Genomic DNA, 19,896 nt, shown 5'->3' with positions numbered 1-19,896 from the left:
GTCTCTTGAAACATCGCCTAACCCTAACCTTATGCACATAGGCAAGCCTTAAAAAGATGCAAGAGTGAGGAGTTTCTCCGACATATGCCGATCTTGATAGCCAAGAAGGTTAACGCTACGTATTGAAGTATTAACAATTTTGCCTCAATTGCCACAATCAACTATATCACATTAGTACCCAACCTCCTTTTCTTCATTTTTTTTTTTCACGTGGGTACAGCTGTACCAATCTCTGGTTAACGCCAGAATGGAAATCCGATGTGCAAAGGTTTGGCCGTCATTTCTTTTGATGCACAGTATGGCATTTTTCAAACAGAAATGAAACATTCCCGTGGAACTAACAGTATACCAGAACGGAGTTCGACAATATTCATAGACGAAATGCATAAAGCTCCCGACCCGGTCCGTCCGGCAATCCCCCTTTGCCTGAGAAACTTGTCAAATGGCTCCGCCACATCCCTATATGTCATCCACCTGTGGCTGGTTCCCCTAGGCCCCGCTTAGTAATCGAAATGACGGCGCCACATCTCGCCCCCATTTCTTTTCAGTCCCTCGCCCGGTTATTATTTATTGCTCTTCCTTCCGCTCTCAAATGATTAACTTGCTCTCCAAGCTGCTCACCACCACCACCACAAGCAGACTATCCCTTTTAACAAAACACTTTTCTACTTCCACAATGGCCCCAATTGAATCCACCCACTACCAGTATCTCGTCATCGGAGGCGGATCCGGCGGCGTTGCCTCGGCCAGGAGAGCCGCGTCGTACGGTGCCAAGACGTTGGTGATCGAGGGCAAGGCGATGGGCGGGACGTGTGTCAATGTTGGATGTGTGCCTAAAAAGTTGATGTGGTACGCTTCGGACATGGCGTCCAAAATCGCGCAGGCAAAGGAGTACGGCTTTGACGTGGCTCCTTCGGCCGCCAAGACCTTCAACTGGGAGTATCTCAAGCCTAAGAGAGACGCCTACATCCAGAAATTGAACGGGATCTACGAGAGAAACATGCTGAAGGAGGGCGTCGAGTACGTCTACGGCTGGGCCAAGTTTGTGGGCGAGAAGCTGGTCGAGGTTGCTAAGCGCGACGGTACGACCCAGGTCTACACCGCTGACCACATTTTGATTGCCTCTGGTGGGGCGCCAATCTTGCCAGACGTTCCAGGCGCCGAATTGGGCACCGATTCCGACGGGTTCTTCAAAATGGAGACCCAACCAAAGACCGTTGCGGTCGTTGGGGCGGGCTATATTGGCGTGGAGTTGGCCGGTGTGTTCCACGGCTTGGGCTCCGAGACCCACTTGATCATTAGAGGTGAAACTGTCTTGAGATCCTTCGACGAAAGCATCCAGGAAACCATCACCGACCACTACGTCGAGGAAGGCATCAACGTGCACAAGAAGTCCAACGTGAAGTCTGTGGAAAAGTTGGCCAGCGGCTTATTGAAGGTCACCTTGACCACTGATGAAGTGTTGGAGGTCGAGGCGTTGGTCTGGACCATTGGTAGAAAGTCCTTGGTGGGCTTCAACTTGCCAGCCAGCGGTGTCAAGGCCAACGACAAGGCGCAGATTCTTGTCGACGAGTACCAAAACACCAATGTCAAGGGTATCTACTCCTTGGGTGACGTTGTTGGTAACGTTGAGTTGACTCCAGTGGCCATCGCCTCGGGTAGAAAGTTGTCCAATAGGTTGTTCAGTCCAGCTGAGTTTAAGGACCAGAAACAGGACTACGAAAATATTCCGTCTGTGATCTTCTCCCACCCGGAGGCCGGCTCCATTGGTTTAAGCGAGAAGCAAGCTATTGAAAAGTACGGCAAGGACAACCTCAAGGTGTACAAGTCCAAGTTCACCGCCTTGTATTACGCCATGTTGGAGCACAAATCGCCAACCTCCTACAAGTTGATCTGTGCCGGCAAGGACGAGAAGGTTGTTGGGTTGCACATTGTTGGTGACTCCAGTGCCGAGATCTTGCAAGGTTTTGGTGTTGCCATCAAGATGGGCGCTACTAAGGCCGACTTTGACAACTGTGTTGCCATCCACCCATCCAGTGCCGAAGAGTTGGTTACCCTCCGTTAAAGTGATGGAGCGAGTATTTTAGTTCTGGGTGGTTATAACTTATAGTGAAATTGTAGCGTGTGGCAGTACTGTGTGTATTATTAATTAGCTTGCGATATTGAAAGTATTGATAATATGCCAAACGTAAAATATAAGTATATATATTAATATATATGGTGATATATCAGCTATAACAAAATAATTATCGACATTGCACTATTTTTCTAAACACTATAAATAACATTAATATTAATATGCTTACCCTATATCATTGCATCACGTATAATACATATATAGATTAAAAACTAATGTTGGAAAACTAGTTACGAGTTGGAATATAGACCAATACTATCGTTACATAAATGCAGGAGTCCGGCTCACCGGTGCAAGTTATCAGCTCTTTAACGATTCAAGAAATGAGCACAAGGGGCGTATTAAATCGTCATACCGCCACTAAAATATGCATAGTATACCGTCCCCATCCTAGCTACTATATCAAGCCGCCCGCCACTCCTCCCAACTGTGTTGAGGTGATTTACCAAAAACGGTATGGATAAGCCTGCCACCACCGCCGCACGGATGACGTGCCTACCTCCACCGGGGCTCGCAACCCAAGCCAGCCAACCCTACGGCCCCACGTTGCCCCGCCCTGTGAACCATGAAACTCTTTATAAGTCAATTGCCGCCCCCCTCATAATCTATATTATACGGAATTTACGCCCTATAGATAACTTATACAAACAATGGCCCAGAATCAATTTGACCCAGAAAGTGCCGTGGCGGCGTTGCAGCAGGTGTTCCAGCTCTTCGAGATGGGCTCCAAGGGCGTCGAGAAGTTCATCGCCCTCAAGAACGAAGCAACCCCAGGCCATAGCAAGCCAGCCGAGGCAAAAACTACCTCACTCAGTCCTATGCCGGCGGTTTCGCCGGTCTTCCAAACGTCCAAGGAGAAGTACACTGATGACTACCTTGTGCACTACGCGCACCGCTACATTGACTTCACCTACAAGTCGCCTACGACGTTCCACGTGGTTTCCTATATTGGCACGCTCCTTGAATCACACGGCTTCTCTTACCTCTCCGAAAAGACTTCCTGGGACGACTTGACCCCGGGCTTGTACTACACGACCCGCTCTGGCACCTCCCTTGCGGCATTTGCCGTGGGCGCCGATTGGACCCCAGAAAAGGGCGTGGGGATTATTGGGTCGCATATCGATGCGCTTGCGACAAAGTTGAAGCCTAATTCCACCAAGGAAAAGGTCGACGGTTACGAACTCTTGGGCGTCGCCCCATACGCGGGGGCGTTGTCCAATCTCTGGTGGGACAGAGATTTGGGGTTGGGTGGCCGTGTGTTGGTCAAGGTTGCGGACCCTACCGCCAACATTGGCTACAAGGTTGAGTCAAAGTTGATCAACTCATCGCCGCACCCGATTGCGCACATCCCTACGTTGGCCCCGCACTTTGGTGCACCTGCCGTCGGTCCATTCAACCCGGAGACCCAGGCCGTGCCAGTGGTGGGGTTCTCTACCGGCAAGGAGGAGGAAGCTACGGACGCTGAAAAGGCCGCGCCGTTGTACGGACGCCACGCGTTGAAGCTTCTTCGCTACATCGCATCCTTGGCAGAGGTCAAGGTAGAGGACATTGTGCAGTTGGATTTGGACTTGTACGACGTCCAGAAGGGGATTCTCGGTGGTCTTTCGCGTGAATTCCTCTTTGCGCCGCGTGTGGACGACCGAATCTGCTCCTTCGCCGCTATTAGCGGGCTCATCGAGTTTGTAGTACGGAACGGGGGCTCCGTCCCTAAGGACTCCTTCTCCGTTGTGGGCTTGTATGACAACGAGGAAATCGGCTCCGCTTTGAGGCAGGGCGCCAAGGGCGGTCTTGTGGAGGCCGTCGTGTCGCGTGTCACTAGTGCCTACAACAAGGGCGCCGACATTTCTGCCTTGATCAGGACGGTGTACGCCAATACGATCATCTTGTCTGCCGATGTCAATCACTTGTTGAACCCTAACTTCAAGAATGTGTACTTAGAGCACCACGCCCCAGTTCCAAACAAGGGGATTTCCGTCGCGTTGGACCCCAACGGTCACATGGCGACCGATGCCGTGGGTGTGGCCCTTGTGGAGCAGATTGCCAAGTTGAACGGCGACGAATTGCAGTACTTCCAAATCAGAAACGATAGCAGATCTGGTGGCACCATCGGACCGTCGCTCTCCATCCAGACTGGTGCCAGAACCATCGACTTGGGGATTCCGCAGTTGTCCATGCACTCCATCAGAGCCGCTACCGGGACCAAGGATATCGGCTTGGGGGTCAGGTTCTTTGAGGGCTTCTTCGACAAGTGGAGGGCCGTGTACGATTCTTTTGGGGATTTGTAGAGTATAGTCTAAATAGATTTTATCTAATTGATTACCACACCGTTCGCAGATGAGACGAAAAGGAATGACTTGCCCTCAGCTACGGGACCGGTTGATCCAGTCCCCGTATTATCAATTTCCAGACCTTGGAGCAGGTATCCATAGACGTATACATGAAAAAAGGTATGATACACGGGTAAGGAAAACATATATATATATATATATATATACGATTATCCCACAACCGCTCTCGAGTCTCATCCACTCCACGCATCCACTCCTCTCTACATATCAATCCCCTCTACATATATTTCATATCTTTATTTATTTCTCTCTTTGTATGGTGGCACACCTTTATTGTTTCACCACAAATAAGACACAACCACCCACCTCCGCCATGAAAACGAATAAATAACACCATAACCAGAATAAAAGCAATAACACCCAGCAGGAATAAAGAAACCCAAAAAATTAAAGTGAGCTCGAGAGCAAGTATAGAACGATCGCGGTGCCGAGCTCAGACATCGTTATCATCAAGAAGCTCGTTATCACTGGTACTAATCTTGATCTCCTCGCTATCGATCTTCATCAAGTCCTCGAGAAGCCGCAAGCTGTTGGAGCCGCTTTTGCATTCTAGCAAGTGGCTCTGCATCAACTTCTGGTACTTGGCCAAGTTTGCGCGCATCTTGAGGTAGTTGCGTTTTAGCTCTTTGTTCTCCACCACAAGAATCTCCGCGTTGCGCTCCATTTGCTCCTGTGCCATCTTCTTTCTCTGTCTGCACTTGGATGCCGCGACCCTGTTACGCTCCAATAAGCGATCGCGCTTCCATGCTGCGGTGCCTTTTATAGGAGCGTCTCCGTGAGGATTGAAAATGAGCTCGTTGTTGTAAAACAACTGGTGCTGCGGCACCCCGCTTCCGTTCACGTGGAGTCTGTCGCCCGGAACCCCCCTGTCGCCTTCGGTTTTGATGGCTTTTCCTGTGTGACTATTGATGGAGGGGGGTACTGAGGGCTGCGGGGTAATGCTATCGATCCCGGAGATGTCGCGTGCGTGGGATCTGGGCGAAATAGAAGCAGCCCCTAAGCTTGTGGGAGGATCCCTTAAGTTGATAAAGTCCACAATGTTATTCCCTGAGGAGTCCGTCGAGGGGCTGGTGGCCCTTTCATCTTCCTGAAGATGGTGGAAGGCATCGATCATCTGGTGTATCTGCCCGTTAGAGATCGAAATACGTCTTCGGCGCGGATGTGGCCCACTCTGGTATGGCGGGTCCAAAAGCATTGACAGATCAAAGATCGGCGGGTTGGTTAAAAAATACTTGTTCACCTCCTGGTTGTTGTTCATAAAATGCTCCATCAAGAGATTCTGCAGCACGTGGGGATGCTGCTGTTGGACCGGTGGGGCTGCCACGTTTGGCACCAGGCCAAAGGGTGTCGCGGGAAAGCTAGCATCATACATGGGCGCCTGTCCCGCAAACGGTGCTAGCGTTTCATTATGAAGGTGCTGCTGGTGGAGCTGTTGGAGTTGTATCTGTTGCATCTGCTGCTGCTGCTGGATTTGTTGTTGGTGGAGCTGTTGTAACTTCATCTGGGAGTGGTTCATTCGTTGGTCGGCCTGGGGCACGGGGGTGCCTCCGTTCGGATAGACTATAAAGTTTTCACTCATTTCGTTTATTTGTGCAGAATGACGAGAGTTGAATTTTGCCGGGTGTCTTGTTGCGGGGTTTTTTTTTGTCGCGAGCGTGTGGATATATATGGTTGCTAGACATATAGACCTGTGCACCCTGTGAAACCTTTTAAATTTCAAGTACTTGCGTGAAAGGGGATGACAAAGCATTTAGCTCACACACTACAACGCGGCACACACGCAGCCTTGACCCGCGCCGAGGAAATGCACACTTAAAACATTGCTGAGAATAGTTTATCTGAATTATCTTATGGACCATTAAACTGATGGATAGGGGAACTTCTAGAACTCTGGGTGGGTCTTTTAATAATGTTAGCATTTACAGTGAAACGTACAGTTCGGTAAGCTAGTTCCCTTTTCCGGCTCCTGAACAGGATGTCTGATTACCGATACCGGACTTACAGTAAGCTGGGAAACGCGTGGTTTTACGGCTCGAATTAAACCCCACTACGTACGTTCATTTACGTACCTGAGACGACGGCTTTACTCGGTTGTCTCCCGATACTCGTCCGACAACAGGGATTCTTGGGCTGCACGAAGGGGTATTCCGTTCATGCGTCATGTGAAATTTAGCTAGCCCTCTGAAGGCCGCTGGGTAAAAAGTATATTCCCCGTCCATCCAGTGATTACGGCAAGGCTTTTTTTCAGTCTACCAGCCAGGTTTCTGGTCCGGTGAGACCCTCCAGACTAAAATACACTCTCAGAGAAAGTTTCGGACGTCAGCTTCACGAAGAATAAAGAGCGTAATTATATGCACAGTTGCGCCGTTTACAACCTTAATCTTGCCTAGCAGATTATGCCAGTTTCATGTTCTCGATCCATGGAACGATTTTAGTTTCTGTTCCTGCTTAACCCCACTTCTGCCTCGACCTAACGAGGAGTAAGAATGGATAGCGTATTTTTTTTATCGATGGTTTTAATTATGGTGGCATATTCATATCTGTTCGTGATGACCGTTACAAACAATTCAGACATGCTTCGTGTAGGCCACAATTCGATCATCAATTGAACCAGGGGAGCAAGGCTCTGGTGACACGTGCCGAGTTCTACTCTCTGCCGTCAAGCTCGCCATTTCCCATCTTGACGCACAAAGATTACTGATCTTGCTTGGGGTAAGAGTTATACTCAGGATGAACCCCTGTTGACTTTCTTTATCCAGTCGGCATTTCCACTCTTCCGCATTGATTCGAAGATCGGGCTGGCTTTTGGAATCATCACATGGTAAGGCGGTAGTTTAAATGCAAGGTTGCTTATCTTTCATGGCGTGCATCCGTCCCAACTATTGAAGAGAGTCGGGGTCACTGCAAAATCCCTGCAGCGGTACCTGGTCATGAAACTGACAGAATAGTGACGTAAGATGAAAGCCAAACTAATTCGGTTAAAACGTAAACTAGCAGGAGCCAGGCCATAAAAAAACTTTCTCTACCAATCCCTAATAGGCAAGCCCATTTGGCTAACACATTGGCACACTCAGCAGTACCCTACATAGCACCTACGATACCATTATAAGTTACTTTTATTATGTCATTAATCAGAACATCCGTCGTCAAAAGCCTGCTCGCCAGACGGAAACAACTCGTCTAGCTCGGAAAACTCGTCACTGAACGCCCCGGCCGCGTCATTGGTAAAGTCGTGGTTGTCGAAATCCTGTAACCAGGCATACTTTTGCTGTAACAAGTCCTGCTTAGAAGCCTTGATGAGCCGAAGAGCAGACTCCTTATCTACGTAATCCGCTCCCATGAACTTGCGGTAGAAGACAGTGGCGTACTGGAGCAAAGAGGTTAGCCCCTTGATATACCCCTTGTCAATGTCGTTGGCATGTCTCGGTGGGTAAGTGGTGGTTTCTGTCAAGGGTACGCCAGGGGTGAGCGACTGGGCAAAATCGATAATGCGGATGATTAACTCGCCGCCCTTGGCATTGTTCTCTTCATCCATAGATAAGGCGTACGACTGCTTCGACTCGGCAATATCAATAGTTTTGGAGGTGGCGTTGGTGGTGCCGGTCGTCTCCTGCTGGGACCTGGGCACCGAGTCGTACATTAACAACAACGACGACCCGTACATTCTGTAGCCCTTGAGCTGAGAGAACACTTTGTACAACGCGTACAAGTTTTCAATCAACTTGGGTAAATGGCGAACAATGCTGTACAAGGACTCTCCGTCGTACAAGAACCGCAACAAGCACTTTGCAAACTGTCTGCCGGGCCGCACGTTGCGGCCAAAGTACTTGTCGCGACTGACGTACTTTTCATCGGCCTTATCCCACACCTTCATGCCGCAGATACGCACACCCATGCTACGCGACGTTGTTCGACGACACTTCTTCCGCTGTGAGAGCATTTTGGACGTCTTGGCCTCAATCCCGTACTGGCGGGTCCCCATCTTCAAATCCAACGCGCAGGCAACGTTCATCCCACTGGTTAAATCCTCCAAAAGGATGAATCTCTCGATGCGGGTGAGTTTGCGGCGAAGTTTCCCGTTAACACCAACACCAGAGCTTCCGTCAGAATACAACCCGCCGCCCATATGCATCAACGAAGCTGAGGAGTTGTGTGATGAGATAAAACCTGGCGTTAGGTTGGCCAGGCGTTTCAAGCCAGTTGACTTGGCGTCCAGATCCCCATTTCCAACAGCCAACTCAGTCCCTCTATTGAGCAGCATGGTGTCATCATCGTCCATTTCGAAGATCGCGTCACCGCGCCCCTCGGACTTGTTGGAGACAAGGCTGTTTCTTCTGCCACAAGACTGGCTATCGTTATGGGGGCTGGAAAGATTCGACAGGTGGCTGCTTCTTCTGGCGTCACGAAACTTGGACACAGATACTCTATCTACGTCGCTGTAGCGATGGCGGTACAAGCTGGAGGCGGCTCCATAGCTCTGGTGGTCAGCTCCCGGATAACGTTCTGAAAGGTAGAGCATCTCGTTTCGAGGACTGTAGGAGTTGCTGTAGCTGCCACTGTCCCCATCGGTGGAGTTGCGGTGGCGGGAGGGGGTACCCGAAACTTTTCTGCCTGGGGCAAACACTTCTTGCAACACCAATGCCTGTAGTCTTTGGTTGACTTTGGTGGAACCCAAGTACCCGCCGTCACGCTGGGGAAGTTCATTCATTCCGTGCTGATACGGCGAGTTTTTTGGAGTATTATTCGGGTCAACTAAGCCTGCCTTGCCCTCGGATGACGAGAGGTACGAGCCGTAGGGTGACGGTGCGGAGGAAGAGTAGTGATTGAGGAGAGATTCGGGGATTATGTGTTTGTTGTCATCCAAAACCACCTCCGGGGGCAACTCAATGCCTTCTGAGGGTAAAAGCTTACTAGAGTTAGGAGCTGACTTGTATGCCTTTGTCTTGAAATTAAGCTCTTGTGCCGGCGAAAGGGTACTAAAATGGGTCTTGTCGATACTACCGGTATTCCCACGGCCCGGAGACAGTGGGGTGCTGGCGGCTGAAACATGGCCAATCTGCCTAGCCAAATGGGTGGTATGCTGAGACACCGCTGTGACAGGAGGAGTATCAGAGTGACCGTTGCTGTCGTCTTCGACAAGCGACGTGTATCTCACATTTAACACCCCGAGGTAACGCGGCACGAAGGGCAACAACTCTGGTTGCTTTTGTTCAATTTCTTCGTACCAGATGTTTTCTCTGTTGACCAAAGCCTTGCACACCGCGCGGTGCGAGAACCGGAAAATTGCCGTGTGGCCGCCGACCTTGTTTTGGAACGGGGTGAGCTCTACAGCAAGGGAATGAGAATCTTCATCCACGGCGGTACCGTGATCTTCCAATGAGCCAGGCGCCTGTCCTGGATAACTGGCAGCTTCATGATCAAACGAACCCGCAGTTTTATGGAATGGGTCCGGCAAGGCCTCCAATAACCCAGGGACTGCAATTTCGGGAATATCAAACTTGATGGACTTTTTCACCTTAGAGTCGGAAGGGCCAAGACCTTTGTCTGCTGGAGTGCCGTCACTGGAGATGTGAGGGGTTGCCTCATGGTGGGCAGTGGCGGCCGACCGGGCCCTATCCTTATGACCTCTATCGCGACGGATATTCTCTGGTTTCTGGGTCTCCGGGTTAATGTCAAATTCGGCTTCGGCTCTGAGATGCTCGGGGTGAATCACCTCGTCATCGAAAGAGGTTGGATCTGATTTTGACTTGTGAGGGAAATATGTAGCCGAGGACACTGGCTGGAGGTCGGTCATAGATGCCAAGAGCGATACATCTTTGGCCGTCGACAGTCCAATGCCAATGAGCTCTTCTTCTACGCTGTTGTTGCGGGATTTCTCCTTGTCTAAAGATACCTGAGAGAGTAGGGTGTTGAGAGTGCTGGAGCCGTACTTCGAGGGAACAAACTCGGTCTCGGCGTGGTGCTTGGGTTCCTTGCGATGCGACTTGTGAGAGTGATGAATCTTGTCCGTGAGTTTAGGTAGCTCAAACAATTTGAACGACTTGGCGGCCTTACGTCCAGCGACCACAGGCGGAATTTCGAACGACTCAGACGAGTCTACCGGCTCTAGGCTGTTATTTTCAGAGGGCGAGTCTCTGGGCTCTGGAGGTTCATGTTTTGGGTGCTGATGGGGCATAGGGGTGGGCGCATTCATGTTAGCCGGAATGAGGGGCCTTAATTCACCCGTGCGATCCATTGTTTGGTATTAGATATTAAGAGAAGTGGAGGCACCGCAGAATGGATGGTTTATGAACAGGATTAGAGGTTGCAACCGGATCAGGGGCTGAGGTATCTTGGGATACACAAGGAAAGTTTCTGAAAAACTCTCAGGCTACAGACATCAATAAACAATGGTATGCCTTGCAATATCTATGTCTGAGTCGAGGCCGATAGATACAGGGCTATGTCACGCAGACTAGGGTAAACGCTTCAAGAACAGTGCAACTTTGCGGCTCAAAGAAGTATATAAGTTGGTTGCAGCGACAAATGTGTATGTCTGATGTTCGTAGCGGCTGTGTAATCAAAATGGTATCTAAGAAAACCATTGCAAGGCCGATTCGTCCTTTTTGTTTTTTGTCCGTGTTTGATGGGGATATCCTCTGGGCGAGCGCACGACCTTGTAGAGATACAGTGACGCTGTAATGAATTCTCTCGGTGGAGAAAACGTGTTTGGGAATAGCGTCAATTAAAGGGCAGACCAAGGGGGTTAATTGGAAAAGTGGCCAAGGGGCAAAATATATAATGCGCATTAATGTGGACAGTGGTTGGAGATTTTAGACGCTATATAGGATATTACAGTCCCATGAATTAGTCAGGCACGGCTACATTATGATAGCTCAACGCGATTTTACAAAATAAAAAAATGTTTTACTTCCTACTGCGGAATGAGATGGCTACCCAATATACGGCCATATAATTACAACCACTGGAAAGTCTATCAACTAGTATGGTTAAATTTACCAGGGGCTCAAGGGGTATTTCGGTGATTCTTTCAGCATTAAAAGTCGGTGAGCCTGTGGCGGCACGAGCACTGGGTTCTGGATTTCCGGTCACTTTTAAGGCTCCCCTAGCCTCACTAAACGAGTAACCCAAGAAAGAAATCCTTACAACTGTTGATGTCAGCCCGCTTGACCAAAGGTATTACACGAATCATTCATATTTCGTATATTGCTCAACTCAAGGCCCTATCGCCAGGACATCCAGCTTACGACACTGCGCCTGGATAGATCAACCCACGTGACACATCAGCTGACCAGATCACCTGTACCGTCCTCCCGTCATTGCTCCCATTTGTGTGGCCCTTAGACATCGCTTTACGGTCTCGATTTGTACACGCGCTGGCATTGCATCAAAATATATTTGAGATCCAAGGCCTAGTTTTTTTTTTTTACCGCATAGTCAAACAATTGCTCCTCCAATACTACTCCTTACTTATAAACATCTGCTTCTAGCCCCACTTTCAGCGCTATCACCTTCCAAATTACCAGCCTGTACTCTGTGGCAAACCGGCCAAATCTGTCAAACGCAACCCACATCATACACCCCACATCACACCACTGACCATGTCAGCAACGTCGATTACAGTCAATAAGGACCTGGATAAGAGCCGAATCGCGGTCCAGGCTGCCGCCGCTGCTGCTGATGCCGTAACCAGAGCCAATCTGGCGGCCCCTAAGAAACCAGACCATGTGAACTTTATCAATTTCAACCAGGACTCATCCTGCATCTCCGTAGGGTACAACAACGGGTACAAGATTTTCCATTGCGACCCATTTGGTCAGTTTTTCACCAAGGGCGACGGATCGGTGGGTATCGTGGAGATGCTCTTTAACACGTCGCTTATTGCGGTCGTGGGCTCAGGTGACCAGCCGCCGTCGCTCTCGCCCCGCCGATTGAAGGTCATCAACACAAAGCGGCAGTGCACCATTGTGGAGGTGACATTTCCCAACACCATTCTCGCCGTCAAGATGAATCGCACGCGGATGGTTGTGTTGCTCGAGGAGCAGATCTTTATCTACGACATCAAGACGATGCGCATGTTACACTCCATCGAGACTCAGCTGAACCCCCTCGGCAGCTGTGCCCTCTCTCCGGACTCTGACCGGAACTACTTGGCGTATCCCTCGCCTCCCAGAACTTCCTTCTTGCTAGGCTCTACCAACTTGCCCACAATCAACGAAACCACACACACAACCCCACATAGCACCAATCAAACATCCACGCTTCCTTCCAGAACCGGCGACGTCATCATCTTCAACGCAGAGACGTTACAGCCGGTGACGGTCATTGAGGCTCACAAGTCAACCATATCTGCCATGTGCCTCAACGCAAACGGCACGTTGCTTGCCACGGCCTCCGACAAAGGAACCATCGTGCGTGTATTCCAGGTCGAGACAGGCACAAAGTTGTACCAGTTCCGGAGGGGAACGTACCCCACTACAATCTACTCCTTGAGCTTCAGCGACGACGACCGGTTCATCACAGCAACGTCTGCCACCGAAACGGTGCATATTTTCCGTTTGGGTGAGGATGAGGCGTTGGCAAACCGCAAAAAGAGAGACGGCAAATCGCATATGAAGTCTGGCAAGAAGTTGAAGCCTGGAAGAAAGCAGTCCTTTGGTAGCATCACCGAGGAGGTGGAGGAGACCGACGAGATCGAGGAGGAAGATGAAGAGGATCTACTCGAGGCAGAGGATGATAGCGAGGTGGAGCTTGTGGACGACGATGAGAGCTTTGAGGAGGGGCTAGTGGTTCCAAAAAGGAGGTCTTCTTCTAGTGGCAGCTTGGGGTCTGGCAAATCCGTTAACGGTACCGACGAGGCTAAGTCGGAGCCATTGATCGATTTGACCAGACGGTCAGTGGCCCGCATGATCAGGCGTTCGTCGCAGACCTTGGGTCGCAAGGCGGCAGAGAGGATGGGCACCTTTTTGCCCTCCAAGTTCTCATCCATCTTGGAGCCCACCCGCCACTTTGCGTCGTTGAAGGTGCCGATCAACAAGGATGTGAAGGCGATAGCCAGTATCGGAAAGGAAATGACCGAAGAGGACTTGTGGGTCTTGACGAATCACGCCTCGTCTGGCAGTGGTAGTAACGGCATTGTGAACGGTAACCGAGACTTGGTTGCGGTCTTTTCCGGGGATAGTGAGGTTTCTGAAGATGCAACTAGCGGTTCCAATGCTTCGTTGCCACGAGCGAAGTTGTTGCACGTCATGGTGATTACGTCGGATGGATATTTTTACAACTACGGGTTGGACCCTGAGCGTGGTGGAGACTGTATCTTGTTGAAGCAGTATTCGTTACTTGACGCCACGGCTACGTGAGATGCGCGATTAAGAATGTTTTATTTAGTCAATAACGTTAACATGTTTGGGTAGATGGAACCTTGTTTTTAGTGGAATGGTGAATTACGATCTTAGGCTTGGATTGTGTCTACAATTGTTTCGCCCTATAGATGTCCCAGTCTCTGAAACCTGTCTGGTTTGTTGGCAACCTTGTAATCTCGCGGTTATTCAGCCCAGAGGAAAGGGGTAACAGATATACTTCATAGCTAACGGCTCCGTTTAGATAGCTAAGCCCCATAACGGCAATTTTAATTGTTTGATTAACGGCCAGAATTATTTTATTACAGGCGTTAAACCATTCCACGTTAGTCGAGCATCTACGGATGTGTTTTATTTGATATTATCCCATACCTAATTAATTTCCCCTCACGGTGTTTGTCGTACTACCATTTTCGGGGTTGTTTCACATCTCCGGTCCCTCCAGATGCTGAGCCGTCTAAGGCGTTAGGTTAAAGTATTTTCACCGGGCAGAAGTGTTTTCGCTGGTTAGTTATGAACCTAAACATCGCTCTCACATTCCCGTCGCCTCGGAGTGGATCATTAGCCTTCCATGCGGCTTTACTTATGCCTGCCATAAAATGCTAACTATCTCGTACAGAAGGAAATAATTTACATGCGCCAGCTCGCAAACAGAATTATTGTTCGTTGACAACCGTCTGCCAAATGGAAATCTTAGAACATACGGGGAGCAATTGTCATATTTGGTGCCAAAGACGTGCTATACCTGATTCACCACCGTTTCAGGCAATGCCTCAGCTAAGATGGTACGGCCGGCTACGTTTATAATTCCTTGGCCATACAGACGCATACAACTGAGGGAGACCTGTTTCGGCCAATATTAAGCCTATACACGATCAGCCCACTGTTGCACAGGAGTCTAAATTACCACTTGCCCCTCGTACACGGTGCATCAAATTTCTTTGCGACATGCTCACACTAGCTTTTCTCTGTGTGAATTAAATGGCCATATTTTGGGTAAATCAAAGACCGGTGCGTACAGCATGTCTTGCAGCCGTGTATGCGCTCCGGTTCCCTGATGTAGACAACAGAAGCGCCTCTGGTGAGAAAATCCTATCGTTGGTGCGCGAACTTTTATTCCCGCAATATACTAAATTTTCCGTTGTAGTGCACATGGAAAATCTCTGCTTCCCCTCTTGGGGCTTATAAACGGCCGAACAACCAACCTCAGTGTGCTTTGCTCATTAGCCTTATATTAACCGTAGATTCTCAGCTATTCAGCCTCAAGCCGAAAGGCGCTAGTGTCCAGCTCATCTGCCCATCTTGTAAAGTGGAAAAGCCCCGAAAGTGATGGCGATGAACTAATTTAACTTTGCTACTGTCTCGCCTGGAGCGCTGCATGTATACACCCACTGGCATTACCCTTCTTGGGTCACTCTCCGCGCGGTACCTCACACATCCGGCGGACAGACAATTTTTTCATCTGTGTTTTTCTACCCTGGTGCACCTGATCTTGTTAGCGCGCCAATTAGTGGTGAGGAAACAGCGTTCCCGCGAGCTTGCATATTGTTGCCATGCAAACTGGTCGACGGTGTATATTTTTTTTATATTTTGAGTACATATAGCCTCAGAGTTCCCTTCCTCTCGCACAACCCAGGAACCCGTTTCTCCACTCTTACCTTTCGTTATCTCGATAATTTTATATACTCGTATATATACATTATCCTGTTTGGTTCCGCACATACACGTTGTCGTTAAACATCCATTATACCTCTCTATCACCCACATCCGCTTCCAAGATTTCGTCTACCTAACATCTTCCCAGTGAAGTCCTCTTCCACCCGTTTATCTTCTAAGATCCAGCCACCATGCCTTTCTCATTCAAAGATATCTTGAAGCGAAAATCCTCTGTCGCTTCCGAGACCCCAGCTGCCAACGATAACTGCCTTTCCGGCATGAAGTTCTGCCAATTCAATGAAAAGTCAGAGTACATGAAGCGTAAGTCCCAGCGCGGCAACAGCTTGTCCCCGTCGATTTGCTCCAGCACCGCCTCGGCCACTACGACGCTGTCTTCCAAGTGTATACAGTTTTCTTGCTAGCACTGGGTGTTTTTACGCCCGCCGTTGCTGCCCGCAACCCCCCCTCTCGTCTCGACCCCTCTGTAATTCTCTGGAACATTGTTCCCCTCCCCTGCTGTCGCTAATATTTCTTTCTCCCTGTCTGGGTATTTCTTTTTCGGTTGTATTTTTCTTACATTTAGTTCGGTTACTTTACTGTTTGGTTTTATTTTGGTTTTTACCTATGGTTTATTTTTTTTTTGCGACACGGATGGTGTCTCCCTTTTTTTTTGGACCTAGCACTATTGAACATCCCGTGCTTTCAAAATTATCGTAGGAGATTCTGATCTATAGAGAAGTTGAAGAATACTTGCAGAGTGTTTTGCGATCCGGCGAAATTTGCCCTTCCCAATGGATAAGGGATGTGTAAATGCGGGTGAGCTCGTCAGCTACTACTCCAGGTTACTCGTTTACATCAAAAGCATGTAGTGCATTCCCGGCGCACGTATAATATTCAACAAACGCTGTATAGTTTTAGGAATAGTCCAGAGCCAGGGTATACCATACATTGTCCGTAGTCCACCGTTTAGTCTCCACCTGTTTCCAATGAACAGAAAAATCACAACAGAATCCATCAAAATTCTATCCGAGTCACATCTTATCTCCGCTCAATCACATATACATGGAGCGCGAAATACCCCACAAAAATAAACACCAATGCCCAACCACCTAACCAAGCAATATCCTGGTTAACGTGACCAACACTGAACCCAAAGGTGCTTAAAATCGTGGCACCAGGAACTTCAATCGACAAGCCGTACTTTTTCTCTCGCAACACAAGTCCCGCCACCTCATTAACCGTTAAAGCTTCGTAGCCAAAGTGGAAAACAGACCCCCACTGCAACCAGTAGATCCAGACCGGGATAGAGCTCTTGTTTACGAAAAGACCGGCAAATAACAAGGAGAACAAAAGCGTCAACACCCCGACCATGGTGGAGCTCCCTGGGTCCTTGACAAGAATCCCGATGATGAGGATCTCCATGGCGCAGCTCAAGTTGAACATCACAATGATCAATAATGCCTTGGGCAACGCGTTCGCCTCCATGTTCAAACCGGCCAACGGATACGCGATGATTAACAAAAGCATTGGCGGGATGATCCTTAACGGCAACACGTCACAGATGATCTTGGCGATGTAGTAGGCCAGAGGGTGGTAGTAGTTATTGGAGCGTTCGCGGATGAACACGGCACGCTCAACCGAGAAGGAGTGGAGCCCGGTGAGCGTAGAGAAACCGAAGAGCGCCAAAATGAAGAAGAACATTCCGAGGCGGTTCTGGAAGCCGGAAATGTCCATTGACACGTCGTAGTACAACGTGCCGATGAATACACCCATCGTTATGGCGAGGACGTAATGGGCAAGCAAGAGCTTTGGGTTGCGGTAGAGGTTCTTGAACGTGCGTGAGCAGAGAATCGCTAGCTGCTGCACGAAGGATGCATGCTGGCTCTCGAGCCGAAACTGCAACGGAACGGGGTTTGCAGCAATCAGGGCGATCTCCAGCTTAACCTCAGCTGCAAACGGCGACTCCACGTAAATCGTGTTAATGTCGTAGTACTCGGCCGGGGGGATCCCGGCGGCCGCCGCCACAGCAGGCGTGACGTCTTGGTGTAACTCCAGGCCAAAGTCGTCACGGTGGCTTGCGTAGTGCTGCCATTCCCGGGTGGTATCGCCCGAGACGGAATCTCGTACGCCAAGGATGGAATCTCTCACGTCATGGATGTCTTCGTAATTGATATTCTCCTCGTCAATCCCACTCACCAGTAATGTCTGTTTCTGCGATTGAGTAGTCGTTACGTCTATCAAGTAGTCTGCAATGTTGTAACCTAATGGGCACTTGAAGCCGTAGCCGGCAAAGAACCGCGGGGCCAAGCTCATTTCGCCGGAGTAGACAATTTTCCCCTCGGCGAGTAAGAGCAACTTGTCAAACATGGCAACGATATTGCTGCGTGGTTGGTGGATCGTGAAAATGATTGTGCGGTCGTAGTCGCGGGAGAGCCTTACAAGCGACTCCACCACCTTTTTCGCGTTGTACGAATCCAACCCTGAGGTTGGTTCGTCGAGGAAGAGAATCGATGGCGAGGTGACCAACTCACAGGCAATCGCCACCCGGCGCTTCTCACCCCCAGAGATCCCTCGTTGGGAATCGTCGCCTATAAGTCGATCCCTAATGTGCAAGATACGTAACTCGGTCAAGATCTCGAGCACACGCGCGTTCTTCGCGTAGAGGCTCATGACACGTGGCAAGCGCAAGAGCGCCGAGTTCAACACTGTCTCGTACACGGTCAATGTCGGAATCAAGTAGTCCTCTTGATCCACGAACCCGATCAACTTCTTGTAGCTCTTGGGGTCTACGGTCTGGCCGTTCACCTTGATAGTTCCCCCAACCCGTCCACTCTTGTTTTTTGCCGCGAGAATGTCGATCAACGTGGTCTTCCCGGCCCCTGAGCCTCCCATGATGGCTAAACACTCGCGCGGCTTGGCGACCCCAAACGCCAGCTTCAAGATCTGCCGGCCCTTGATCGCATAGCCAACATCCTCGAACGTAAGCGTTGCAGGAATGTGGCCCTCAAGCAACGTGTTGGATTCATCCGCGTACGAGCTGGAGCTGCTCTCAACCACCGCAAAAAGCGGCGACTTGCGGATCTGCTGGACTGACATCACAATCACAGACAAGACGGCAAACGTGACCCCAAGGATCACCACCTTCGCCCGGGTGTCTAGCTTTGACTTTTCCGGGAGCTTGTATCCAGGCAACTGGCTGTAGTGGAGACACTCACCGGAGTCGCAGTGCAACGTGATGTACGGGTCGCCAAAGACATTTGTAATCAAATCGTTCATACTCGGCTCGGAAAAGCGGCAGTTCTTGTCCGAAATATCGCACGAAAAGTCCGCAGGCCCCGCGATGGTCTCGGTGAGAAAGTCGGAAATGTCGATGGAGCCGTCCTCGCCGCACAACATGCGCCCCGGCAAACATTTACAGGCTGCCGTCTTGCAGGTGGAGAGACTCGAGTTCTTTCGTAAGTCATAGCTGAAGTCGCAGGAGGAAAGGTCGCAGTAGAAGCTCTCTCTTTCCGCCACCCAGAACTGGAAGTTGCACGTTTCAGCAGTTTTGTTGCACGAGAACGTTACCTGGGGCTTCTTTCCGTTGAGGATCGCGATAATCTTCTTGTTGGTGACTTCACACATCTGTTGCGAGTTATTCACGATGACTCCTTCTTTGTAGCAGGAGCCCGCAACGCCGTCGGGCATGAAGGCGTTGCAGACGGAGTCGACTTGGCAGACATTGCAGTTGATTCCGCCCCAGCCGCTCTTGCAGTCGCAGGAGGCCTTCTCCCGCAAAGGTCTCTTGTTGCTGTCGTCGGAGAGGGCACCGCAAACGGGCTCGGAGCAGTCAGGGCCGCCGAAACCCGCGCGGCAGTCACAGTACCCGGTGAAAGAGTTGCAGACGGAGAATTGAGTGCATTCGAATTGGGGGAGATTACAATTGAAGCATGGGGGGCAGGTATCATCGCGGTCGTCACCAGGTTTGCGGCGAGGAGGCATTAGCGACATAGCTTCTGAATTAGACGAAATTCTCGATTGGGCACTCCGTGGCGACAATTTCAAGGCCGCCAGCCTTCCGGCTTCGATTGGTGCCCGGAAAAGTTTGTTGACAGAGACAAGAAGGGCTTCTCTGTCAGGTTTAAGGCCCATTTCAATGGATTCCTTGCTAGACATGACGGCATTGGCCTGGGAAAGCGCCAATAGCGCGAGGCTCCACTTGAGAAACATGTTTTGCGAGCGGCTGATACGCTTGTGTATTTGTAATGAGCAATCTAAGAGTAGCTAGTGAATGTATAACAGTGCAGTATCTGTATGTAGGAGCAAGGTCTTGGCGATGAAAAATTATTTGTTGTGAAAAGCGATATAGGTGGATGTTGCTATAGACTTCGGAATTTACTGGGCAGAGTTGAGCCGT

The 19,896-nt window shown here is 49.9% G+C and overlaps 6 protein-coding genes across 6 annotated transcripts; 3 read left to right on the top strand and 3 right to left on the bottom strand.

Annotated features, from left to right (window-relative positions):
- Nucleotides 1–676: 676 nt before the first annotated feature.
- Nucleotides 677–2,065, top strand: GLR1 (glutathione-disulfide reductase; the record flags this gene model as incomplete). Its single annotated transcript, XM_019131903.1, has 1 exon — nucleotides 677–2,065. The coding sequence occupies one exon, from the start codon at nucleotides 677–679 to the stop codon at nucleotides 2,063–2,065; it is 1,389 nt and encodes a 462-aa protein (XP_018984038.1).
- A 791-nt stretch (nucleotides 2,066–2,856) lies between these two features.
- Nucleotides 2,857–4,422, top strand: LAP41 (metalloaminopeptidase; the record flags this gene model as incomplete). The annotated part of the gene is made up of 1 exon (XM_019131902.1): nucleotides 2,857–4,422. One exon carries the CDS (start codon nucleotides 2,857–2,859, stop codon nucleotides 4,420–4,422), a length of 1,566 nt encoding a protein of 521 aa, XP_018984037.1.
- A 276-nt stretch (nucleotides 4,423–4,698) lies between these two features.
- RCA1 (Rca1p) lies at nucleotides 4,699–6,140 on the bottom strand. The gene has a single exon (XM_019129336.1). It carries the CDS (start codon nucleotides 6,062–6,064, stop codon nucleotides 4,919–4,921), a length of 1,146 nt encoding a protein of 381 aa, XP_018984036.1. The 5' UTR covers nucleotides 6,065–6,140; the 3' UTR covers nucleotides 4,699–4,918.
- A 1,450-nt stretch (nucleotides 6,141–7,590) lies between these two features.
- On the bottom strand, nucleotides 7,591–11,160 carry KCS1 (inositol polyphosphate kinase). The gene has a single exon (XM_019129335.1). It carries the CDS (start codon nucleotides 10,718–10,720, stop codon nucleotides 7,613–7,615), a length of 3,108 nt encoding a protein of 1,035 aa, XP_018984035.1. The 5' UTR covers nucleotides 10,721–11,160; the 3' UTR covers nucleotides 7,591–7,612.
- Nucleotides 11,161–12,206: 1,046 nt separating this feature from the next.
- Nucleotides 12,207–13,826, top strand: BABINDRAFT_18388 (WD40 repeat domain-containing protein; the record flags this gene model as incomplete). Its single annotated transcript, XM_019131192.1, has 2 exons — nucleotides 12,207–13,597; nucleotides 13,667–13,826. Coding segments are annotated over 2 exons (1,551 nt in total), but the record flags the coding sequence as incomplete, so codon positions are not given.
- Nucleotides 13,827–16,538: 2,712 nt separating this feature from the next.
- Nucleotides 16,539–19,481, bottom strand: ADP1 (putative ATP-dependent permease; the record flags this gene model as incomplete). Its single annotated transcript, XM_019131889.1, has 1 exon — nucleotides 16,539–19,481. One exon carries the CDS (start codon nucleotides 19,479–19,481, stop codon nucleotides 16,539–16,541), a length of 2,943 nt encoding a protein of 980 aa, XP_018984033.1.
- Between the last annotated feature and the right edge of the window lie 415 nt (nucleotides 19,482–19,896).

This window comes from Babjeviella inositovora, assembly GCF_001661335.1.
Source record: "Babjeviella inositovora NRRL Y-12698 unplaced genomic scaffold BABINscaffold_9, whole genome shotgun sequence".
Classification (NCBI taxonomy): Eukaryota; Fungi; Ascomycota; class Pichiomycetes; order Serinales; genus Babjeviella; species Babjeviella inositovora.
This window is presented reverse-complemented; position numbering and strand designations above follow the sequence as displayed.